Source organism: Cibotium barometz, chromosome 60 (assembly GCF_041138505.1).
Source record: "Cibotium barometz isolate CiBa-2024 chromosome 60, ASM4113850v1, whole genome shotgun sequence".
NCBI lineage: Eukaryota > Viridiplantae > Streptophyta > Polypodiopsida > Cyatheales > Cibotiaceae > Cibotium > Cibotium barometz.
In genome coordinates this window covers 11065321-11088864 of record NC_141105.1, presented here as the reverse complement: position 1 = coordinate 11088864, position 23544 = coordinate 11065321, and the positions used below count along the sequence as shown (strand labels likewise).

Below are 23544 nucleotides of genomic sequence, written 5' to 3'. Positions count from 1 at the left end.
AAACTGAGTATAGTGATTATTTAGTGAAGGTTAAGGGCTTGCAAATTCCCTTGCTTCTACTAGATCACCATGATGATGATATAGTGTCCGTTTGACGACCTTGAATGGTCTTGAAAAAGAATATAGTTAGTTTTGAACCTCCATTTGAGTTTGAGAGAACTTTTTTGATTTTCAGGAACTGATTGCTCTACTCATCCGTGAGGAGATGAGTATTGGGTGAGGTTCATCCTATGGAAATTCAAATAAACAAGCCTTCTACTTAGATATACGTAGAGGATATGAGTATTGGGTGAGGTTCATCCTATGGAAATTCAAATAAACAAGCCTTCTACTTAGATATAGGTAGAGGAGATGAGTATTGGGCGAGGTTCATCCGTGAGGAGATGAGTATTGGGTGACCTTGAGTGGTCTTGAAAAAGAATACAGTTAATTTCAAACCTCCATCGGAGTCTGAGAGAACTTTTTTTATTTTTAGGAATTGATTCTCTACTCATCCATGAGGACATGAGTATTGGGTGAGGTTCATCCTTTGGAAATTCAAATGAACAAGCCTTCTACTTAGATATCGGTAGAGGTAGAGGGAGATCATCATCTAGAGGACAAGGTGGAGGCCATTTTGAAAATAAAAATCATGGGCATCAACAAAAACATGAATCAAATATATAAACAGGTGGAAGAGGTCACTCTAGAGAGGTAGGGGGAGCCAGAGAGGCCGAGATGGTTAGTAAAGAAATCAAAATTCAAATAGCATAGAGTATTATTATTGTGGTAATGGTCTCGGCCTCCCTTCATGGGTTCTAGTGAGTTCTATGCCTGTATGTAATTCTGGCCTTGCCTCTTTCGGTTGCATTGACAAGCCAAGGCACATGGTAAAGGATTGCTATAAAAAGCATAATGACACCAAAAGTGAAAAGCTACAGGAAGGAAACTATACATCATCAAGTAAACATGGTGATGACATTAGTGAGAAGTTGTTTGTGATGTAGCACATGCTTAGATCCACAACATGAGATGTGTGAGGATCGAGAGATATTTGGTATGTAGATTCTAGTGCCTCTAACCACATGATTAGTCATGGTGAGTGGTTTAGGTATATGTAAAAAAAGAAAAAGAAAAAACGAGGTTACATAGAAACACATGATGCTATTGCACACCCCATTGTGCATGTTGGTAAAGTGCCATTATCTATGAAGGATGGAAAAATAAAGTACTTGGTAGGTGTACTTCATATTCCAAATATTACAAAGAACTTGGTTACGTGCTTTTTTCAAACATGCTTTCCCACATATGAAAAGCATGTCAGTGCAAGGCCATTGTGGATGTTATACATTTGGATGTATGGGAATCGACCAAAACTAGAACAATTGCAAGCTATAGGTATTTAAAGACTTGGTCAAGAAGAAAAAAGGTATGCAAATAAAATGTCTGAGATCAGATGGTGGGGGAGAGTATTTCTTCAATGAGTTTAGTGATTTCTTGAGAAAATAGGAATCAAGAGAAATCACATACATGTACACTCCACAATATAATGGTGTTGTAGAGAAAGGAAAAATAGACACATTGTAGAAGTGACATGTGCCTTGATGTCTTAAAAGAATATGCATGATTATTTTTGGCAAAAGAGTAGCAGAGCAACTACTGTGTTTACATTATGACTAGGACCCCTACAATAGTTATTCATGGTATGATGTCTGAATAAACATTTACAGGTATAAAACCTGATGTGTCTCACTTGAAAGTGTTCGCAAAGTATTACATATGTGCTTGTACCCAATGAAGTGAGAACAAAGTTGGATCTAAAGGTAGAGAAATGCATCTTCATTGCTTATGCTTTGTAGCAGAAAGGTTATAGATGTTTTAACCCTACCACTCGTGAGATGCGAGTAAGAAGGGATGTTATCTTTGATGAGATGAGTAGTTGGTATGCACCAATGTGAAGACAATAGAAGATGAAAATGTAAGAAATAACAATGCTACCCGACATGAAGAGCAGCAATCATCACAGATTCTTAGTGGACCTAGAGAGTCCTCCAGCAGTGGATCTAGTGTTACTCCATGGTTAGGCAAGTTATTTTTGAGGACAGATGTAGGTACACATGTATCACACAAAGGAAAGGAAAAGGTAGATCAAACGTTTGTGCCTAATCTGTCAGTAGGTCACTCATATGTGGATGGTGACTCTAGTGGCTCTGAGTAGAGCCTTGATGAGGAGCTTGGCATTTCGTCAATGGTTACTCTTGGTGTAAGGAGAACTAAGACTATTTTGAGGATAGCTGGTAGTAGTGATCCAAGTGTAAACAAGTCTATGATGAGGGTTGTATACTATGTTGACAGGTTAAGATATGATGGATATATAATCCATCATTATGCTTACATGGTTAAAGCAATATAAGATTTGAAGTCCACTTGTTTTAAGCAAGCACTTAGAAATAAAAAATATTAATGGAACCATCTCTTGTGCTAGCGCTATTATTTCTATTAGCGTTAGTGTTGCTACTATTGCTAATAGTGTAATGGTGGGCTGCTTAGTGGAGCCATCTCTTGTGCTAGTGCTATTATTTCTATTAGTGTTAGTGTTGCTATTAATATTATGTGATGTTAGTGTTGTTACTCATATTGCGAGTACTATTAGTAATGGTGGGTTGCTTCTTCATACCCTAATGATAATGCCAATGTTATAGAGTGTTATGTTGTATTGATTCGCAAGGAAGTGCAAGTACTATGTTATTACCAAGAAAAACTAATAATATACAAATTTCAAAATCATTCTACGTGAAAAGCATACTTACCATTCTCACCTTATGGGTGCATGACATAGTTCTTGGCCCCTCTCAAGACTAACACTCTTGTGAATTTTCAAAAGATTTATTGAAATTACTATCAACGTAATGTCTTCATGTAGTGCAAAGATACACAAAATATAGCAAATGATATGAGTGTTTGCATGCTAAAATGCAAGCACAACCACTTCATCATCCTCACCACATGGCACTTTGACAATTGTCAAGGCACCTTTCACAAATGTGGTAGCAATGCAATATGCTTCTTAGCTTAAAAAGTCACCATATACCCTAATAATTTATCTTGTGCTTGATATTATTCCACCCACTACTCTTGTTGCAATAGATTTTGCTACATAGCACTTTCAATGATTTGAAATCCAAAAATTATTACATTACCTACAACTCAATCAATATTGCCTCAAGATTTTTCATACCATCACCTTTGGCTTCAACAAGAAACAACAACAAACCACACTCTATTGTTGATGGACTTCTTTAGGATGCGACCATAATACATGGACTTCTTTGGGATGCCACCATAATACGTGAGGCTTACCATTTTGCAGATTCCATTTATCCTAAATCTTATGTCCATTGTGCCATGCATGTCAATAAAATGTCCATGTTTTTCTTAGCAAACATAGCCAAAAGCCTGTGCATAGGTCCATTTCTCGTTATTAAAGGATGCCTTGCAATGCTTTTAAAAAAAGCCCCATGAAAAGGAACTTCTCACCTCCAAATTCTTAAAACTTTCCTATTTTATCTAATAGTGGAGGGAGGAAAGCTCACCAAATAGGTCCCTCTTGACAATTTCGCAACCACCCCTTCTCAACAATATCATTGCTAGCTTCTTTGTCAACCCCGACAACAAGACTAAGCTCATACTCCTCATGCCCTTGTACAAAATTTGTGTTCCCAAGGTAGCTCTAGTTTTGGAGTTTTCAATAATAGAAACTACTTAGAAACGATATTCACACATGTTTTCGTTATTAGAAGAGCTCTCTCATAAAAGGAAGTGAATACATGACAAATAAAATATATTCCAACACTCAAGTTCTTTTCTACACCTTGGTTTACGATGGTGGCTTGATGCACATTTTTTCTTTGGATATGACTGTGTGGCATGGGGATTTTATCACTCATTGATGTTATTTGTAATTAATTGTAAGGGGAACAACTCCATGCATCATTGGACATCCAATAAGAGTCGTCTTTAGAGAAGTCATTAGAGGAGATACAAGATGCACATGATGAAGATACATGGTTGTAGAATGATTCTACATGGAGATACAACAAGAGTCATTAGAGGAGATACAAGACACACACAATGAAGGTATATGGGTTTAGTCTTAGAGGAGTCGTTAGAGGAGATACAAGATGCACACAATGAAGATAGATGGGTTTAGTCATTAAAGGAGTCATTAGAGTAGATACAAGATGCACACAATGAAGATATATGGGTTTAGTGGTTCTCAATTCAAAAGAAGAAAAAAAAGAGAGTGAAAAAAGAATATTCTATGGTGCACTAAAAATGAGGAGATACAAGAGGCTTCAAATGACAGTTTTTCTTAAACCTCATGAGTTGTGGAGCATAGTGACAAGTGAAGAGGAGGAATAGTGCCTATAGATAATAAACCACACTCTATTGTGGCTTCCTATAGCTTCTTGTCACTATGAGCTACTATGGTTTTAGTATCATCCTTTGCAAAGCAAGAGCCAATAAAGACTACAAAGGGATCCCCCACCCCAATCCTTGAATTCTAACATTATGGACTTTTATGGGATGCCCCCATAATACATAAGGCTTACCTATGGTACCATTTTGCATCTTCCATTTATCCCAAACCTGTGTCCATAGCCATGTGTGTCAACACAATCCATTGCCATGTATGTCAACACAATGTCCATGGTTTTCTTAGCAAACATAGCCCATGCATAGGCCCATTTCTCCTTATATAAGGATGCCGTGTAGATGCTTTAAAGAAAAGCCCCATGGAAAGGAATTTCTCACCTCCAAATTCTGAAAACCTTCCTAATATATCTTATAGTGGAGGGAGGCAAGCTCACCAAATAGGCCCTTCTTGACAATTTTGCAATCACTCCTCCTCAACAATATCGTTGTTTATTAGCTTCTCTAGGTTCACACCCATGACACTAAGCCCATACTCCTCATGGAAAATTTATGCCCCTGTACAAATATGTGTTCCTATAGTTTTGGAGTTTCCAACAATAGGAACATGCCCTTGTTCAAAATTTGTGTTCCTAAGGTGGCTCTAGTGTTGGAGTTTCCAATAACTGAACGAAATGCAACCACGTTTGTCATTGTTAGAAAAGCTCTCTCATAAAAGGAAAAGAATACATATGACATAAAATCTATTCCAACATTCAAGGTCTTTTCAACACCCCGTGGCTTGATGCACATTGTTGCTTTGGCTATGTCTATGTGTGGCATGGGGTTGTATCAATCAATGATCTTATTTGCAATTAGTCAATAGGTAGTCTAATATATATATATATATATATATATATATATATATATATATATATATATAGAGAGAGAGAGAGAGAGAGAGAGAGAGATGTCTTTCATATCTTTGAAACACACATATCAACTTATTAAGTAGATCCACTGCACAAGTATGGATTCTTATAGAAATCTTGCATGCAAGTACTTTGTGGCTAGTCAACAGCTTAACTCATATGCCTTATGCAAGAAAGGAAGCATACCATTTGCCATCATAGGTTAGCAAAGTTTCTATTTCCCACTCTAATGGACATTAGAATCAACTTCAACCACGGAATTTCATTTTCCGGATTACTTAATACCCATCCCAATGGCTCAAAAGGGAAGATTAAATCAACTTTGGCATGCTTCTAAACGCAATCTTCAAGCACATGTGTATCCATAAATAGAAATCATTTGTACAAACTCCATCCCCTCATTCTTCAATGGCTTGTGTAAAACAAACACCTCAAGCTTTCACCCAAGACTACGGCTTCACAACACAATCCCATCACTCCTAAACACAAAGGCAATGTGATTCATAGCTTTGATTCTGGAGAAAGCAACCATTAGCTCAAGAGACATAAGCTTATGGCATAATCTCATCATGAGGCTAAACCCTAAAGCAGGCTCTCTTATGCATGAAATTACTTGACACCTAGTTTGGGTGTGGGCTAGCCTTGAATTGACTTAGACACACCTAGTTATGTAAGAAGCCATTGGAGAGCTAGCCTCTCAATTCTCTCGTGTGTCTAGCTAAAAGATTATTTTTCTCCTTGGCAAAAATATACACTTTGGAGAGATTGTGTACAAGTCATTAGTTTTGCTCAAGCCTCAATAGTTGATAATTGGCCTTAAAAACAATTCTTGATAACATAAAGAACTTTAATGAGTGAATTATAAAACTAGCAGACTAGGCTTTGCCTAAATACAACACATAGCTCTATGTGTCAACCTTGAGGAACAAGAGTGCGGACTTGTCTATTGGGATTGGTGTCTCGATAGGCTATCCATAGAAAATGGTAGGGATCACCATATGTCTCAATGAAGGTGCCTGCGTTTATATATATACCTAGATGAATCCATGAACATGCCCAAATTCACCTTTTAGGAACGTGCATGTTACATACTCATGGTAGTCAACCCACAAGACTATATAACTATCAACTCCATTATGCATAGTATGGACTAGATAAGTACAACATCCCCACTAATGTCATCAGCGCCCAATAGTGGGTGTAGAACTCTGTATCAAGATATACTCTCACACACACTGCACATACATAAAAGCAGATATTCACACAAAGCCCTTCGTACTGAGTTTCTGTCAAACCTTCGGAGATGCAAGGCAAACTCAGCCATAATGAAGCCTAGCACTAAGGAAAATAGCAAATAGAAAGAATTAGTACAGCAAATAAGTAGTTGATAGGGCAAATGCATCGCTAAAGATAGAAAGAATAAGCACAATATCAACTGGCCGCAACTCGGACGAAAACTTCACAATGTGAAATCTGCATGTCTGCTAATACGACTGAATTATATACCTAGATGAATCCAGGAACATGCCCAAATTCACCTTTTAGGAGCGTGCATGTTATATACTCATGGTGGCCAACCCACAAGACTATATAACTATCAACTCCATTATGCATAGTATGGACTAGATACTACAACATCCCCACTAACGTCATCAGTGCCCAATAGTGGGTTTGGAACTCTGTATCAAGATATGCTCTCACACACTCCACACACACACACACACACACACACACACACATAAGAGCATATATTCACACAAAGCCCTTTGTACTGAGTTTCTATCAAACCTCTGGAGATGCAGGGCAAACTCAACCGTAATGAAGCCTAGCACTAAGGAAAATAGCAAATAGAAAGAATTAGTACAGCAAATAAGTAGTTGATAGGGCAACTGTACCGCTAAAGATAGAAAGAATAAGCACAATATCAACTGGCCGCAACTCGGACGAAAACTTCACTATGCGAAATCTACATGTCCGCTAATACGGCTGAATTATATACCTAGATGAATCCAAGAACATGCCCAAATTCACCTTTTAGGAACGTGCATGTTATATAATCATGGTAGTCAACCCACAAGACTATATAACTATCAACTCCATTATGCATAGTATGAACTAGATACTACAACATCCGCACTAACATCATCAGTGCCCAATAGTGGGTGTAGAACTCTGTATCAAGATATGCTCACACACATACACACACACACACGCACACACATAAGAGCATATATTCGCACAAAGCCCTTCGTACTGAGTTTCTGTCAAACCTCCGGAGATGCAGGGCAGACTCGGCCATAATGAAGCCTAGCACTACGGGAAATAGCAAATAGAAAGAATTAGTACAGCAAATTAGTAGTTGATAGGGCAAATTCACCGCTAAAGATAGAAAGAATTTAAGAGTGTAATCAGATTTTTATATCACCCACGTAAAAATATGCTCTGATTGAAGCCTTTGCTGGGATATTACCTCTTACAATGAGCAAACCAAACCAAAGTACTCAAAAAGAGTGGCTTTACTTGCTTTCACGTACATCAAAGACCCAAAGGAGGATTAACCCATTTATCAAATCACAAGCAGGAACCACAATCCCAGCATATAATCTCACTCCACTCCTATCTTATGGATGATTGGAGCTCCGGAAATATGAAGAGTCTAAGCACCAGATACCAAGCCTCCTCACCTGCTCAATACACCACACAACACACCCCCCCCCCCCCCCCCAAAAAAAAAAAAAAGAAGAAGAAGAACCCACCCCAAAAAAGAGTGTTAAAGCCTAGTAAAGAACTTTACAGCTTTACATCTTTCAGTTAAGGCTACCTGGAGAGTTTACCCTTTCTTTAGCAGCAGCATTTGACTCTCTGAAGCTTGGCCAATCCCAAGTTACTACAACACAACCGTGGAACTGCCTAAGCTCACATCCAAAGACTCAAATCATGACTTGACCAGATCCTTGCCGTATATCAAGAATAATGCGGGTCATCTCAGGAAAAGTTGCTGTGAGGAGAGTCTCCAAAATACTATACACCAATTGTTTTAGAAAGACTGAAGACTGTATCAACCACAGCAACAAAAGCATATCAGCTCATGATGAAAAGATAAGCACACAAACTGTGTGTGTTAACGCTCTGCTTCTACAGGGGCAAAACCTACAGCAAGAGAAACCTCTGCATGCGCTACAAAGTTGAATGTGGATCCTTAGGTCTAAGGTTAAATTACCTGTAGAAAATAGTAAATATCTTTTGCACACCTTGTATACTGCTGCTTGCCAACAAAGCTGACCAGAGGTGTTGGAGCACCCTCTATGACACAAGCAGATGAAAATAATTATTTACACTCAAGAGGCAGCATTACAAGTTTGTCTTCCAGCAGAATATGGAAAATATATTGGAATACAGATACCTATCAGTGAATGAGGATTTCTGTGTGGTTGTAGAACAATAAAGTGCAAGATTGAGAGGAGGAAGGAAACAACTTTTAATTTTGTAGCCCAGCATGAAGCATAAAAACACATTTTGACTTTCACCTGATGATTTGCTTTTGTGGCTTATGCAACTCAACAAAACAGTGTAGCTGAAAGAAAGAATAGCCAACTTATTAAAAGTAAAAATTTCATCATGCCAAACATAGGGTGGGAGAAGCCCGTAAAACACAGTAAGCTTTATCAATATCCCTCAGCTCAGAGCACTAGCAGCACAGTCAGGCAACAACGAGTGAACAACAGGTGCCTGTAGTGGCCAATGAGGCAGCCAAGCAGAGGCAAGCGAACAATAGACGACGGTGGCCAAACACGAGCTTGGCATTCATGACGCGCATGGGTGACCGTTCCACATTTACACCACTGACGTGTTTGGCAACTGACACAACGGATCTTCGCCAGTGATTCCACAGCTGGACTACACCTACCTAGTCCAATCAAGTTATGGCATACTTATCTTGCCATCTCACCTACTTAGCGTGTTCACATTATGGACCGCTTGTACCTACTCTAGTACTTATGTTGGTTTTTCACTTTATCTTTTGTAGACCTCTTCTGAGAGCAACAAAGAGAAGAAGATTTCAACCTTCTTTGTGTGTGTTATCCATTGTTGTGAGTGTGTACGCGCTTGCAAAAGCTCAAGCTCTCTCTCCTCCCCCAATCTTTTCATGGTATCATAGTGAAGCGGTGGCAAAAGGCTCTGGGCAGCGGCACTCCATAGTGACAACAGGAAGACAATCCAGCTCTGATACCAACTGTGGAGGTTCAAGGTTCACAATCCAACACAATGGAGGATGATGGACCTCCATGGTGTGGGTGCAGAAGGAGAGAGGGAGTGTGTGACTTAACAAACTAAAAGCTGAAGATTGCACAATATAATGGATTGATTGTATTGTTTGATTTAAAGTTTACAAGGTACAATGCTTTTATAGGCAAAATGCCATATCTTTCTCAACACTCTACTCACTGGGTTAGTGACAAGAGACATCACTGCTTACACACACAAAAATTTAAGTGGCTATAAGCCCTTGTTCACACACACTTGCACACATTCACCTTTGAGGGCACATACACTCATAGGGAATGTTCACACACTGAAGCTCCGAATATCCAACAATTTCTCTTCAAGCACTCACATTCAATCCAGTATGGGGAAAATTGCTATTTGATAGCAAGCCAACCTGTTAGCCCCCTACATTCTTAGCCTCCACATATACCATGGATCTAAACAGAAGCAATGTTGCTTTCGAGAAGTTCTACGCAACTAACTTCCCTACTTGGCAGAAAAAGGTTCGTCGACTAATGTGTAATGATGTTTGGAAAGTGGTCAACGGCACCGAGGAGAAACCCAAAGGCAGATGAAGATGACATAATGTTGAGCAGATGAAGACGACAAAAAAGTTGTCCTCTTGTCCAGCATTGAAGATTTGACAAAATATGCTGACATCCAAAGGCTAGTCTAAATGTCGAGGAGATGCTTACAACAAAAAAATTGTCCTCTTGTCCAACATTGAAGATTTGATAAAATATGCTAACATCCTAACTTATCTTAGAGTGAATAGACAGACTTCTTTTGATGACATTATTGCAGCTTTGATAGATGAAGATCGTCATCTCAAAGAGCAACAAGACAGAGCATTTAACCTTGACAAAGCCTGTTCATAAAAGGAAAAGACAAAAGGGCTATCAAATGCAGCTTTTGCAAGAAGCTTAGACACACAAAGGACTAATGCTTCAAGAAGATGACCAATGCTCCAAGCTCTTGGCTATGGTGGTATTCCCATAGAATGCATGTGTGCTACTCCACCTGAGTGCATTATTTTCTCTCTTTACTCTCTCTCTACTCCCTCTCTTGCATTGGTATCAAACATAGTTGTCAGGTACGATACCGTACGGTTCGTACGATACAATACCGTACGGGAAAATACAGTACGATATTAAAAAAAATTCTTATCGTACGACAAAATACGGTGTTTTAAAAAAATACTTATAAACTTAGGTATTTCCAAGTCCAGATATGGAGTATTTTAGAGAGGAGGGAAGCATCATAGTACAGAGGAAGCTCAAACAGCCATAGATAAGCAAAAGAAACACCATTACCTACCAAAAAATTTACTTTTTTTGGAGAAAATTTTATTTTTGAAAAAAAAAATCTGAAAAAAATCCGTACGAACCCGTACGAGTACATATGGTATCATACCGTACGGTATTCCGTATGGTATGCCATCATACGGCGTATGGAAACAACCCTGATTGGCGTGAAAGCTCCTTCCTTGCCCACCATGCTTTGAGGAAGGGAGTTGGGTCTTCATCCTTATATCCCAATTTGTGGCATAGTTGTTTCCTGTCCTCTTGGGGTGTGGTACCCTCTTTCTTCACTATGCCGGTCACTCTCACATTAAGTCTTCTTACATGTCTCATCTTCTCTTCTTGGATGGTTGCATTTACAATCTCCACCCAGTTAAGTCCCTTGGACTTGCTTGTGACCACCTTCCATTCCTTCTCGGCCTCCTCTTTGATGCCCTTCTTGACCACGTCCTTCCATTCCATGGAGAAAGTGTGCTTGGTCGCTTCAATCTTGGCTTCCATATCCCCAGGCTAACTCCTCTAGACGGAGCAATTCTCCTTCCTCCGGCATGACCTTCTTGAGATCCTCCATGGTGATGGCCATGTCATTCTTAAGGGTCTCCACTTGGGCTTGAAGTTATTGGATCATGACGTCCTTTCCCTCCATCTCATTTTCCATTGAGGTGAGCTTGCGAGTCATCTCTTCATTATGTTGATGTTTGGCTTTGTATTCCTTGGCATGGCTTTCTTCTTGTATCACCAATATGCCACGTATGCACCGAAGGCCTTCCTTTGCATGAGCTCCTAGTGCATTGGTCTCCTTCCCGGGTACTAAAAGTAGCTCCATTTCTTTTATTGCATTGCTGAGAGCCGCCAAAAGTGATCTGAAAGTCATGGTGTTTGTCGATTTTGCTGCTCCGTTGTGATTAATGTATTTCCCCCTTTCGAAGGGAGAGACCAGAAGCTGGGCCACCTACGTGCAGTAGGGTACAGTCAGGGAGGGGGGGGGGCAGCGGAAGGAAGCGGCCACCTGCGCACAGTCGGGCGGAAGGGACTGCGCACAGTTGGGAGCTGGGCAGTCACCAGTGGCCACTTGGGCACAAGAGTGAAGTATTAGCTACCGTTAAAACAAAATGATTGCACGTACAAAGAAGCTTTGATTAATGTTGTGTTTAATCAACACTTTGATACATGCTTCTATAGGTTGTGAGCCTTATCTTTCTCATAACACAAACCATGGGGCAGTGACACATGGTTAACTGATGACATCACTGCTTTGAAAGCTCTGTAAAAGCATAGAAAAGCATGGCATAATCAAAATATTAAGGTGCGAAAGTTTAAAGAAGGTAATCTAGTGCTAGTTTATGACAGCTAGTATTATAAATTGCCAGGTAAGTTACGTATTAGATGTGTCACGTGCACACCCTTCGAGTTGCACGGTGACAAGTTAGCATCATTATCATCAGCAATCCCAACACATCATCATTATCAACAGCATTAACATCATCATCCCCAAGAGGGCTTGGGACCCCTGTCGATAGCCAGAAAGCAGTGTCGGCAGCCAGCAGAGGGACCAAAGAGCATGTGGCAAGTGACTGGAGACAAGGCAGCGTATGTGGTAGGCATTCGCAGCAGTTTAAGGAATTTAACCATATTTTCATGTCCACAACAGGCCGACAGCCTCTACAGCTGGCCGATTTGTGTAAGGTTCCTCCCTTCTAAAATGGGAGAAACACTTAAGATAGTCCACTAAGTCTTATCTTGGGAAAAATTTCCTATTCATCGACACCTTGACCCTGTAGAGATTCAAGGATACGATTTATAGGTATGATCTAGCTCTATCCCGCAGGGGAAGCGTGATTTTCTAAGCATCAAATCACCCATAGGGCAATTGATCATAAATTGGACAACTACTAAACTTAATTTCTAGAGACAACGCTTTTTTCCTCATCTTATGCAAGGCACAGCCGCTGGCCTAGTCTTCTAGAATAGAGTTGCCCAAGAACCTAATTATCTAGCGTAGGGCTTTCACTTAATCTGTTGGAAAGCTACCCGACTAATCGGGTCCACCCGTCCGTAGGATGGTACCGTCGGGGCATTCCATCCTCCCACTTTCCACCCTACTCACGCGTCAATTTGTTTTCTAATTAATCCTACCACACTGTTTGACATAAATAAGCATGTTTCTTAATTAAGGCCCTTTTCACGAGGTTTGTTAAAACAGCCTTTTTACACAATACAATAATGCCAAAGACAAGATTTATAAAAAAAGTTTAAACATGAATCAATTTCATACAAGCCAAACTGACTCTCTTATTCTTTTTCTTTATACCGCCGATGATCTAGAATTCGGCCTTCCAGCCTTCACATGCTGGGCAAAACCCTACGGGACCATACACCTCATCCTCGGCCGCTGGCGAGGACTCAAGCCGGCCTGTCGCCCTCTCAGGCTCCATCGCTCGATCCTCCCACCCCTCAGAGGGATGTCTGCGCACTAGGGTGGGCTAATTCACCGCACTAGCCTGGGCCCTCAGAACTAAGCAGCATCACAATCACTCGCCTCAATCGGCGAACCTCATTCTCCCAATGGTACGAGGGATACCATGGGCCAACTCTGAGCCTTACTAACGTCTCCGCCGTCCGGCTATATAAGAACAAGAACGGGGCAGCGTCAAGGCAGGGAGAGTTGTACCTGTATCTTAATTTAACCAAGATAACAATCCATTTACTCAACTAAACCATAGGACTAGAATCCATGTTACCTTCTTAAGAAAACAATCGTTTTCACAAAGATTTTAGCATTTCAACTTGAGATTGCGATAAGACGTTCTTTATTAAGACATATGCTATTGCTTAAAAGAATACAAACTTTAAATAGTAAATCAATCAAATAGATCACTATGAACAATTAATAGAGAAGCCGGGGCCATACCTCAACCCCTAAGAATGATATATGATTGAAAAACAAAATATGTATATACCTTATAGAAATTTGTCATTTATCGTTGTCTTTGCTGGTTAACAAGAGCTTTAGAACTTGACATATGAGAATAGAGCCTTCTAATACCTTGTCTTTTGATTTAAATCATCCAATAATCTCCAAGCTTTATCTTCTCTTACTCATACTGTGACTCTTCTCTCTTTCTAAGGTCTATGGCAAAATAGCCTTCTTCTCTTACAAGGCTACGGGATACTATTCTTTCTCTAAAAGAAAAGCTATGGAGTTTTGGTCTCTTTCTCCGAAAGACCATAGCAATCTAAGCTTCTTTTCTAAGATATTAGATAAGAATGAAGGGATATATACATCTCAAACTCTAGGATTACCTTGAGGCTACTTGCTGCCTTCTCACAGTTTTCTCTGTGTAGAGACCCTGACAGAAACAGCAAATTGTTTCGGCCATAACTCTCTGATAAAAACTCAGAATATAGTCATATAACCAGTCAAAAGAACGGGAAGGCAAAAACGTCTGTATATAGCCACAAACGCACCATCTTTAGAAACGCGTTGTTTTTCCACATTTTTAGTATGCATGGACTGTAAATGTGTAAAAGTACTCTAAATATGACCTCTTATCACCTAAACTCGAAATTCTATTTTTGGGAATACTTATCTCTTAATAGAACTATTCTTTTGTTCTTATTTCTTTTAGGATTTTTGGAGCTAATATTTTTATTCTAACACTTTCCTAATGTTTCTAGCCTTGTTGTCTCACTCTTCTCTAATTACACTCTCTTTTCTTATTGAAATCTATATTAAAAGAGACACATACATACATGGCTTGGAAGGGACCTTACAATCTCCTCCACTTAAAAGATTCGAGATATTCTCATCTCGCGAGCTGGGGTAGTATCTAAGTAAATCCTCCTATCTCTTTCAAAGTGGTGTCCCCACTAGGTAGAAATCTTCTTTTATCTAAACATTGTTTCAAGTCCCTTATTTCATGTGTTTGATTTGTTTTGTTGTGCCTCCAAAATGTCTATATTATTCTAAAGTTAATTGGCCTTATTATCCTAATTTCATGCATCCATATACCTCTCATATGATATGAATCTTCGAATTCCTTTTTCTATACTCCCATGTAATATGGTACTTAACAATTTATCATGGAAAAACGTAAGAAAATCAATCCTTTACGCAATCTAACCTATGATAGCAATCTCATAATCTTAGAATCGTCTTGTAGAATACCTCTATTCATCATGCACATTACTTCACATGAATCTTGCACCAATCCTCTTCTATTTACTGATAGAAATACTTGTTGAATTCGGTTATCTTTAACCCTGCTATCCCTATTTCTTGACCTAATTTTTGCTCTAGCTCATGATTCCTTGTAGCCAGGGGTGGGCTTGACATTCCTCTTGAATTAGGAGACCTCCTCTTGATTAACATGGAAGGACTCATGTCCTTCTCGACACTTTCTATGTAAAAAAACTTTATCACAGTCTCTGGCTATAATTATGGCTTCTGAAATAGAGGATGGTTTTACATTCTTGATGAGGTTGGAGCAAATCGGAGAAGTTTAACAAAAGTTTGGTGGTATTCTTTTAGGGTCTTCCTTTCTTGGGTTAGCTCTAAAAATTCATTCATTTTATACTCTCAAAATCCTAGAGGACAAAACCTTTCACGAAGGTGTACTTTCATGGCATCTCATAAGTGATTCTAGCTCCAATTGTGGTTAGATTGACAATAGTGCTTCCAACTAATTCGGCATTTCTTACGATTTTTAGAGACGAGCAAGGGTGAACTTGCTTCTTTCATTGAATCTGAAAAGCTCAAAACTATCAAATACTTATCATAGCGCCACATCTAAAGGCACTCTGGATTAATATATGTGAGATCTTCATTTTTTGAGAATTATACATCTGGTGCCTTGGGATTGACACATCCAAAGATTATCAAGATTAACATATCTGAGATGATTAGTTTTCTAAAAATTACACATCTAGTATCTTGGGATTAACACATCTAAGAGCATGATCCTCTGGGAATTACACATCCGAAGTTAGACCCATGTTTGTCTGAGAGATGGGTTCAAGATCTTGGATGATCGTCCTAGTGTAAAGCATCCAATGGATGGCATTCACACGTCAACTATTCAAACCTTAATGGAGTTATAATCTTAATAATTTATAATATGCACGTTAATGACATATATCTTGAAAATTTATCTAAACAAAGTTTTGGTCTATCCTTCTATTCAGTCTCTCACTAGTTTCTTAATTTGATCACCCTCCTATGTTTTTTCTCACAAAAGGTTTTCTCCCCAATCTAATTTCTCAAATTTATTGTACAAATATCTTGCGTGTGCACCCCCAAGATACAAGCACAATTTCATAGGATGATTGTCTCAACATGTGAGGATATTCAAATCACTTCTATGGCCAGTAGAGATGATTGATTCGTCCTTATATGATAAACAATCACTTGTTTTAATCCCTTGACAGTTAACATTTGAAAAACAAATTCTAGGAACTAAGATCGGCTCTGATACCAATTGTAAGGTTCCTTCCTTTTAAAATGGGAGAAACACTTAAGATAGTCCACTAAGTCTTATCTTGGGAAAAATTTCCTATTCATCGACACCTTGATCCTGTAGAGATTCAAGGATACGATTTATAGGTATGACCTAGCTCTATCCCGCAGGGGAAGCGTGATTTTCTAAGCATCAAATCACCCATAGGACAATTGATCATAAATTGAGCAACTACTAGACTTAATTTCTAGAGACAACGCCTTTTTCCTCATCTTATGCAAGGCAAAGCCGCTGGCCTAGTCTTCTAGAATAGAGTTGCCGAAGAACCTAATTATCTAGCGTAGGGCTTTCACTTAATCTGTTGGAAAGCTACCCGACTAATCGGGTCTACCCGTCCGTAGGATGGTGCCGTCGGGGCATTCCATCCTCCCACTTTCCACCCTACTCACGCGCCAATTTGTTTTCTAATTAATCCTACCACACTGTTTGACATAAATAAGCGTGTTTCTTGATTAAGGCCCTTTTTCACAAGGTTTGTTAAAACAGCCTTTTTACACAATACAATATGTCAAAGACAAGATTTATAAAAAAAGTTTAAACATGAATCAATTTCATACAAGCCAAACTGGCTCTCTTATTCTTTTTCTTTATACCGTCGATGATCTAGAATTCGGCCTTCCAGCCTTCACATGCTGGGCAAAACCTACGGGACCATACACCTCATCGTCGGCCGCTGGCGAGGACTCAAGCCAGCCTGTCGCCCTCTCAAGCTCCATCGCTCGATCCTCCCGCCCCTCAAAGGGATGTCTGCGCACTAGGGTGGGCTAATTCACTGCACTAGCCTGGGCCCTCAGAACTAGGCAGCATCACAATCACTCGCCTCAATCGGCGAACCTCATTCTCCCAATGGTATGAGGGATACCATGGGCCAACTCCGAGCCTTACTAACGTCTCCGCCGTCCGGCTATACAAGCACAAGAACGGGACAGCGTCAAGGCAGGGAGAGTTGTACCTGTATCTTAATTTAACCAAGATAACAATCCATTTACTCAACTAAACCATAGGACTAGAATCCATGTTACCTTCTTAAGAAAACAATCGTTTTCACAAAGATTTTAGCATTTCAACTTGAGATTACGATAAGACATTCTTTATTAAGGCATATGCTATTGCTTAAAAGAATACAAACTTTAAATAGTAAATCAATCAAATAGATCACTATTAACAATTAATAGAGAAGCCGGGGCCATACCTCAACCCCTAAGAATGATATATAATTGAAAAACAAAATATGTATATACCTTATAGAAATTTGTCATTTATCGTTGTCTTTGCTGGTTAACAAGAGCTTTAGAACTTGACATATGAGAATAGAGCCTTCTAATACCTTGTCTTTTGATTTAAATTATCCAATAATCTCCAAGCTTTATCTCCTCTTACTCATACTGTGACTCTTCTCTCTTTCTAAGGTCTATGGCAAAATAGCCTTCTTCTCTTACAGGGCTACGGGATACTATTCTTTCTCTAAAAGAAAAGCTATGGAGTTTTGGTCTCTTCCTCCGAAAGACCATAGCAATCTAAGCTTCTTTTCTAAGATATTAGATAAGAATGAAGGGATATATACATCTCAAACTCTAGGATTACCTTGAGGCTACTTGCTGCCTTCTCACAGTTTTCTCTGTGTAGAGACCTTGACAGAAACAGCAAATTGTTTCGGCCATAACTCTCTGATACAAACTCAGAATATAGTCATATAACCAGTCAAAAGAACGGGAAGGCATATGGTCTACAAGCCAACGCGGGCAGAATAGGCAAAAACGTCTGTATATAGCCACAAACGCACCGTGTCATTCTAGTAAGCCACTCCCACCCAGCCTTCATCGCACATCGAGTCGGCTCCCGTCTTCACCCGTGCTACTTTCACCCTAGCCTTCAATTTGGCCAGATGTATTCCATTCATTTAGTAGTTACTTCCGCTCAAATAAATCCAATATTAAAGATTTTACAGGTCATCATTACAAGCTTTAGCCTATATTTGCATTAGTAACCCTTCATTTGTATTTGCATAGCATATATAGTTGCATCAGCATGTAGGTCATTTTAGACCCGCGTCTCATTCAGTCATGCATTAATCCTTTGCATTCACAAGGCAAACAAGACCATCCTTGGTTATCTGGAAGAAGTCTGACATCCATCATCAAAGGGAAAAGCGGAGTTTTGTGCATCACTTGGCAATAGGAAGTTCTCTTCAACATCGCCATCAGTTTGTGCATGTCTCGGCAAATAAGTGGGTCTTGCGTATGGCAGGAGGAAGGGGCTTCAACATTCGCCTCAAGAGGTACGGAGTTTCATGCTTTCCAGATATGGTGTGAAAGGTTTCAACAAGCCATTCAGCGGTGCGGTGTGTTGAGTTTTCCAAGCAATTTTAGGCCCGCATCGCTAGACATGTTCCCGCAATTCACGACTCTTGGTTCAGGTATTCCTCAATTGCTCCTGCACAAGCCTCAATCTACACAAAAGAATAAGTATGGGGTCAGTGGTGTCAGTGGAGTTGGAATCAATTGCCAGAATTAAAGTGTTGTTGCAAGGTCTCCACCCTAGCAACAAGTTTAGCAGAAGGGAATGTCACGTGCACACCCTTCGGGTTGCACAATGATAAGCTAGCATCATCATCATCATCACAATAACAACACCTCATCAACATCATCATCAACATTATCAGCAGCATTAGCATCATCTTCACCACCAGGGCTTGGGATCCCTGTCGGCAACCAGCAAATCAGTGTCATCAGCCAGCTGAGGGACCAAAGAGCAGGTGGCATGCGACTAGAGACAAGGTGGCATATGTGGGCAGCATTCGTAGCAGTTTAAGGATTTTATCCATATTTTCATGTCCACAACAGGCCGACTGGCATCCCTCATATATATAAGCAAAAGGCATAATTCAGTCCATAATCAAGTTCATTCATCAGATCTTGAAGTCGTCATTCGGCATGAAGTCAACATCAGCATCAACATCATAGATCGTTCACCGATCTCATCTTAGTTGTAATCATTTGCATCATTAATATAGTTGCATTTGCATTCATCTAAATTCATCTCTGTAGTAATTAAGTTAATTAAGGCTGTGATTACTACGATCAACCCTCACCATGTAACAAGATGGTTAGAACCCTTTCGAGTTTTAAAGGTGTTTGATAATGGTTCTCTAACTGTACATGATTTGCAAGGAGAGAATGAACCTTAATGGGTTGAGGCTAAACATTTATGAAATCTGAAGTTTAAGAGATAGTTAGCATATTGAAAGGTATAGAATATTCAAGTTATAGGGAAGGATAGTTCTTAATTTATCATGTTTGTTGTTGTTGTTTGGAATGGGATAGACAGGTATTTTAGAAGGATCTTACATGGATCGATTCGAGTTCACCAATCTTCATCAAGAGCAACCTGGAGGAGCATCATCAAGGACATTTCTGCATTCCCCCTTTAGAAACGCACTCTCGTTATTGTTATGCACCTGGGGATGAGATGTGTTGTGGTATGTCATTTTTTCATTTATTCTTACTTCGGTTTCATCCTGACGTACCATGTGAGAAATGTGAGCAAACGATGATTCAAGCCGTGATATTTTTGTGTTGGCAATGCCATGCTATGCAGTGCAACATTGGTATGGACAATCCCTGTTCATGAGACTATACCAAGGTAGACGTGTTCCAGGCAAGTACACAAGGTACCAGAGCCAATGGAACACCAATCCTCCAAGCATTTCCGAACATGTACACATGGACACAAGTCCCAACAGAAAGCCAAATCCACAGTATCACATGATTGGCATCAATTCCATACATATGCAACTCAGTAACATGGGACGGGGAACGCGGACGGGACGGGGAATGAGGACGGGGACGGGGACGGCATATGGAATATGCAATTTATTGACTACAAAGCACACTAAATAAAGTAACATTTATGTTTTTACACTTTGAACATTCAAGGCATCACTTCAAATGTGCAATATGTGGCGCAAAGTTCAAACACCGAACAAGCGCTAATTGTAGACATATGCTCACTTATGGTAGTGCTATGTGTGAACAGGGCTTAACCAAGGGCACTTTTTCCCATGTGGTTTTTCCCCTTGGATATCAAGTGTGAAAGGACACTCTACATATAATATTTTATACTTCTATATTATATGGATGTGACACACATACAAGGGTTGACTTGCATTTTGTGGCTACCACACTTCTGGCTCTTTCTCTCTCTCTCTCTCTCTCTCTCTCTCATTTCTGTGTGAGCTTCTCCATCCTACACCTAACCCTAATGAGCAGGTTTATGTGTGTGAGTGTGTGAGTCCAACACCAACACTAATAAGACTTAAGTACACCAACAAAGTTCAAACCAATATATAAGCATGGAATGATGATCACTATCAAATAACAAAAGACTAGTGTCTACAATGCACATAAAGTGCTGAGTCAAGACTCAAAAGTAAAAACAATGAAACATAGCTAAATGATAAATCATAGAGCCTGCAATGCTCAATCGGAGGCTGGGGCATGAGAAGTATTGGCGTCATGATCATGGCTGCCTACATGACCAGTCTGAAAGGTAGTGGCATCATCCTCTAGGCTCTGTTGTGTCTCCACCTGCTCATTTTCCTCCTCCTGCTCCATCTCCCACTGAGTAAAGGGATCTGCCTTTGCAGTCGCACCCTTGCAAAGCATTCACAAGTTTGCGCTTACAAGGACAAGATCATTGGCCTTTTCTACACCAAGGCGGTTCCTCTTCTTTGATGCAATATGGCTATAAGAACTCCAAAGCTGCTCCAAACAAGAGAAGCTTACAGCTTGGCTGAGAATGCGGATAGCCAAGTGTTGCAACTCAAGCCCATCTGAACCATAGTCTTCCCACCACAAAGCAGCCCCAACCTTCAACCTATCCTCCTATGCATCCGCACAACCAAAAGCACCATGAAAGGACCTATATGCAGCAAGCTGGTCTCTGATTTTGCGCCTAATGCCTCCATCTGGCACTAGACGATCCAAGATACGCCTCCAACCATCACTGACCTCTCTGTCACTCTCCTGTCCATTACCCTGAAACTCAAGGTTCACCATATATACAGCTGCATGCATAGGAGAGGCATAGGAGTTCCACCTCGTCACACATAAGGAACGAATCTCCTCGTATCTATCCTCATCGGGCTCTAACTCTTGCAACTTCTCTATCATTCTATCCATTGTCTCATACACCTTCCCGATGCATGGTTGCATAGCATCTACAAGCCTCAACAAGTGGATAATAGGCCTCACCATAGCATCAATGCGTTTCACATCCTCCCAAAAGGAAGTGCTCTCTGCATGCTCCCTACATAATATGCCTATGGCTGTCGAAGCCAATGCAAAAGTGGTGAACTCGTCGCTGATGAAGAGCTACTCAATGCACCACTGCACTCCCTCAAGCGGGCCAGCATCAAGAAGTTGAAGCAAATCGGGTGTCTTGAGTATTTGAGAAGTGAGAGCCTTGATTTCTTGCAGAACTCGTGGCGGAGGAACTGGTGGTTCAAGACAAATGTGACCATTTGATTGGCCTCCTGAATGATTGGCTCAATCCATGACATCTTTTCAATATCCTTTAAAAGATTGTTCAAACAATGTGCCATACAATATGACACAGTCATGTGTGGATACATGTCTCAATAATAGCGCCAGCTGCCCTATTTGCAACCTCGCCATCTGCAACAAAACCCACCACACATTCTGGGCCCATGAGCTCAATGCCACTTACCCACTCTGCTGCAAGCACGTCTGCACTCTTCCCTGTCCCTGAGGCATCATGTGAAGCAATAAAGTACATCTCGCCACTCCATCCATCATGTGAAGCAATAAAGCAATAAAGTACATCATGTGTCACTCCATCCATCTGCAATGAGTGACACTCCATTCTTTGCCCATAGCCGCTTTGTGTTCTCTGCAGCTTGCTCGACAAGGCGCTTCTCCTTGTCGAGCAATGTAGTGCGCAGAGACTCCGATGATGGGGGGGTGTAGCCTCTTCACCATAGCCTTGAAGTACACGGATCTAATTACAAAAAGAAACAAGTGAACTTTCAAGAATGAAACTTAGAAAAATCATGTCAAGAGGGAAGAGTCAAGGCTTACCTAGAAATATGGAAAGCAATATGGTCATGGAAGAAGAAACGAGCCACAACTCTATCAACCTCTTCCTTCTTCTTAGGATCCCAGCTTCCCTCAAGTGTACTCTGTTGCCGCACGGGTGTGGGCATCGCAAAGGAGCCTACACCATGTGGCCGTGGTGTAGATGTGGTAGATGCACCCCCTGACCCTGAAACACACCCCTCAGGTGGTGTCACAAATGCTGCAAGCGTGCCGGCCTTGCAACCCTCAAAGCCTCATGCCCAGCAATGCGCTCAAGAAGCTCCCTTCTCTTCTCCGATGTGATTCCCATGCAAAATCGAACCTCGTTCCCGGACTCATGCATAAGGTGGGCTCTCACTTGTCTGACCCACTCGTCCGCCTATAGAAGCAAAGCTTGCAAGACCATGGGCGTGAACCTCCTCCACTTCGAGGGCGGTTGGCATTAACCTCTTCCCACCATGACCAACCATCGGTTCTTCTAGCACCACTACGACGTGCGGAGCGGAAGGTTGCTTGTGAAGAAGATGCCATGAGAGAGGGTGAAAGTTGAGAGAGAGAGAGAGAGAGAGAGAGAAAGCTCTTAAGGCTTAAGGCTTAAAAGTTAAAAGTTAAGAGGCTAGAGCCTAGAGAAAGCTTGCGGGTTGAGACGAGAGAGAGAGACAGAGAGAGAGAGAGAGTGAGAGAGTGAGGGAGTGGGAGAGAGAGAGAGAGAGTGAGAGAGTGAGAGAGTGGCCCGTGGGGGAGAGGGAGAGAGAGAGAGAGAGAGAGAGAGAGAGAAATGAAATGAAATGAAATGTTATATTAACGTCTTCAAAAGGCCATAATGACCTATGAGACCAAAAGTTACATCATGGTGGATCTGATACAATGTCTGGATAAAAAAACCCAGAAAATGAAAAAATAAAGATGATACTACTGGCACCTAAAAAATGAAACTGGAACTGGAAGGTACACTATGGAGGTACCTCCATCTCATAATATGTGCCGCATCGGACACTGGCGGATCTCCTCAATATCCTGTGTGGTCAGCACCCTGACTGGG

At 40.6% G+C, this 23544-nt stretch overlaps 1 protein-coding gene across 5 annotated transcripts in view; it reads right to left on the bottom strand.

Annotated features, from left to right (window-relative positions):
- Positions 1–7719: 7719 nt before the first annotated feature.
- LOC147604972 (uncharacterized) overlaps positions 7720–23544 on the bottom strand; it is a 45938-nt gene continuing 30113 nt past the window's right edge. For 2 of the 5 annotated variants that reach the window (XM_086794208.1, XM_086794212.1), the window contains exons 14-16: positions 8545–8627; positions 8159–8377; positions 7720–8008 (exon numbers count right to left, since the gene is read on the bottom strand). In XM_086794208.1, coding sequence (XP_086650334.1) covers positions 8255–8377; positions 8545–8627 — 206 coding nt within the window. In that variant the 3' untranslated portion in view covers positions 7720–8008; positions 8159–8254. Of the gene's footprint in view, positions 8009–8158; positions 8378–8544; positions 8628–18738; positions 18857–23544 lie in introns of those variants that run through there. The other 3 variants (XM_086794213.1, XM_086794210.1, XM_086794211.1) reach the window with 2 other exon arrangements.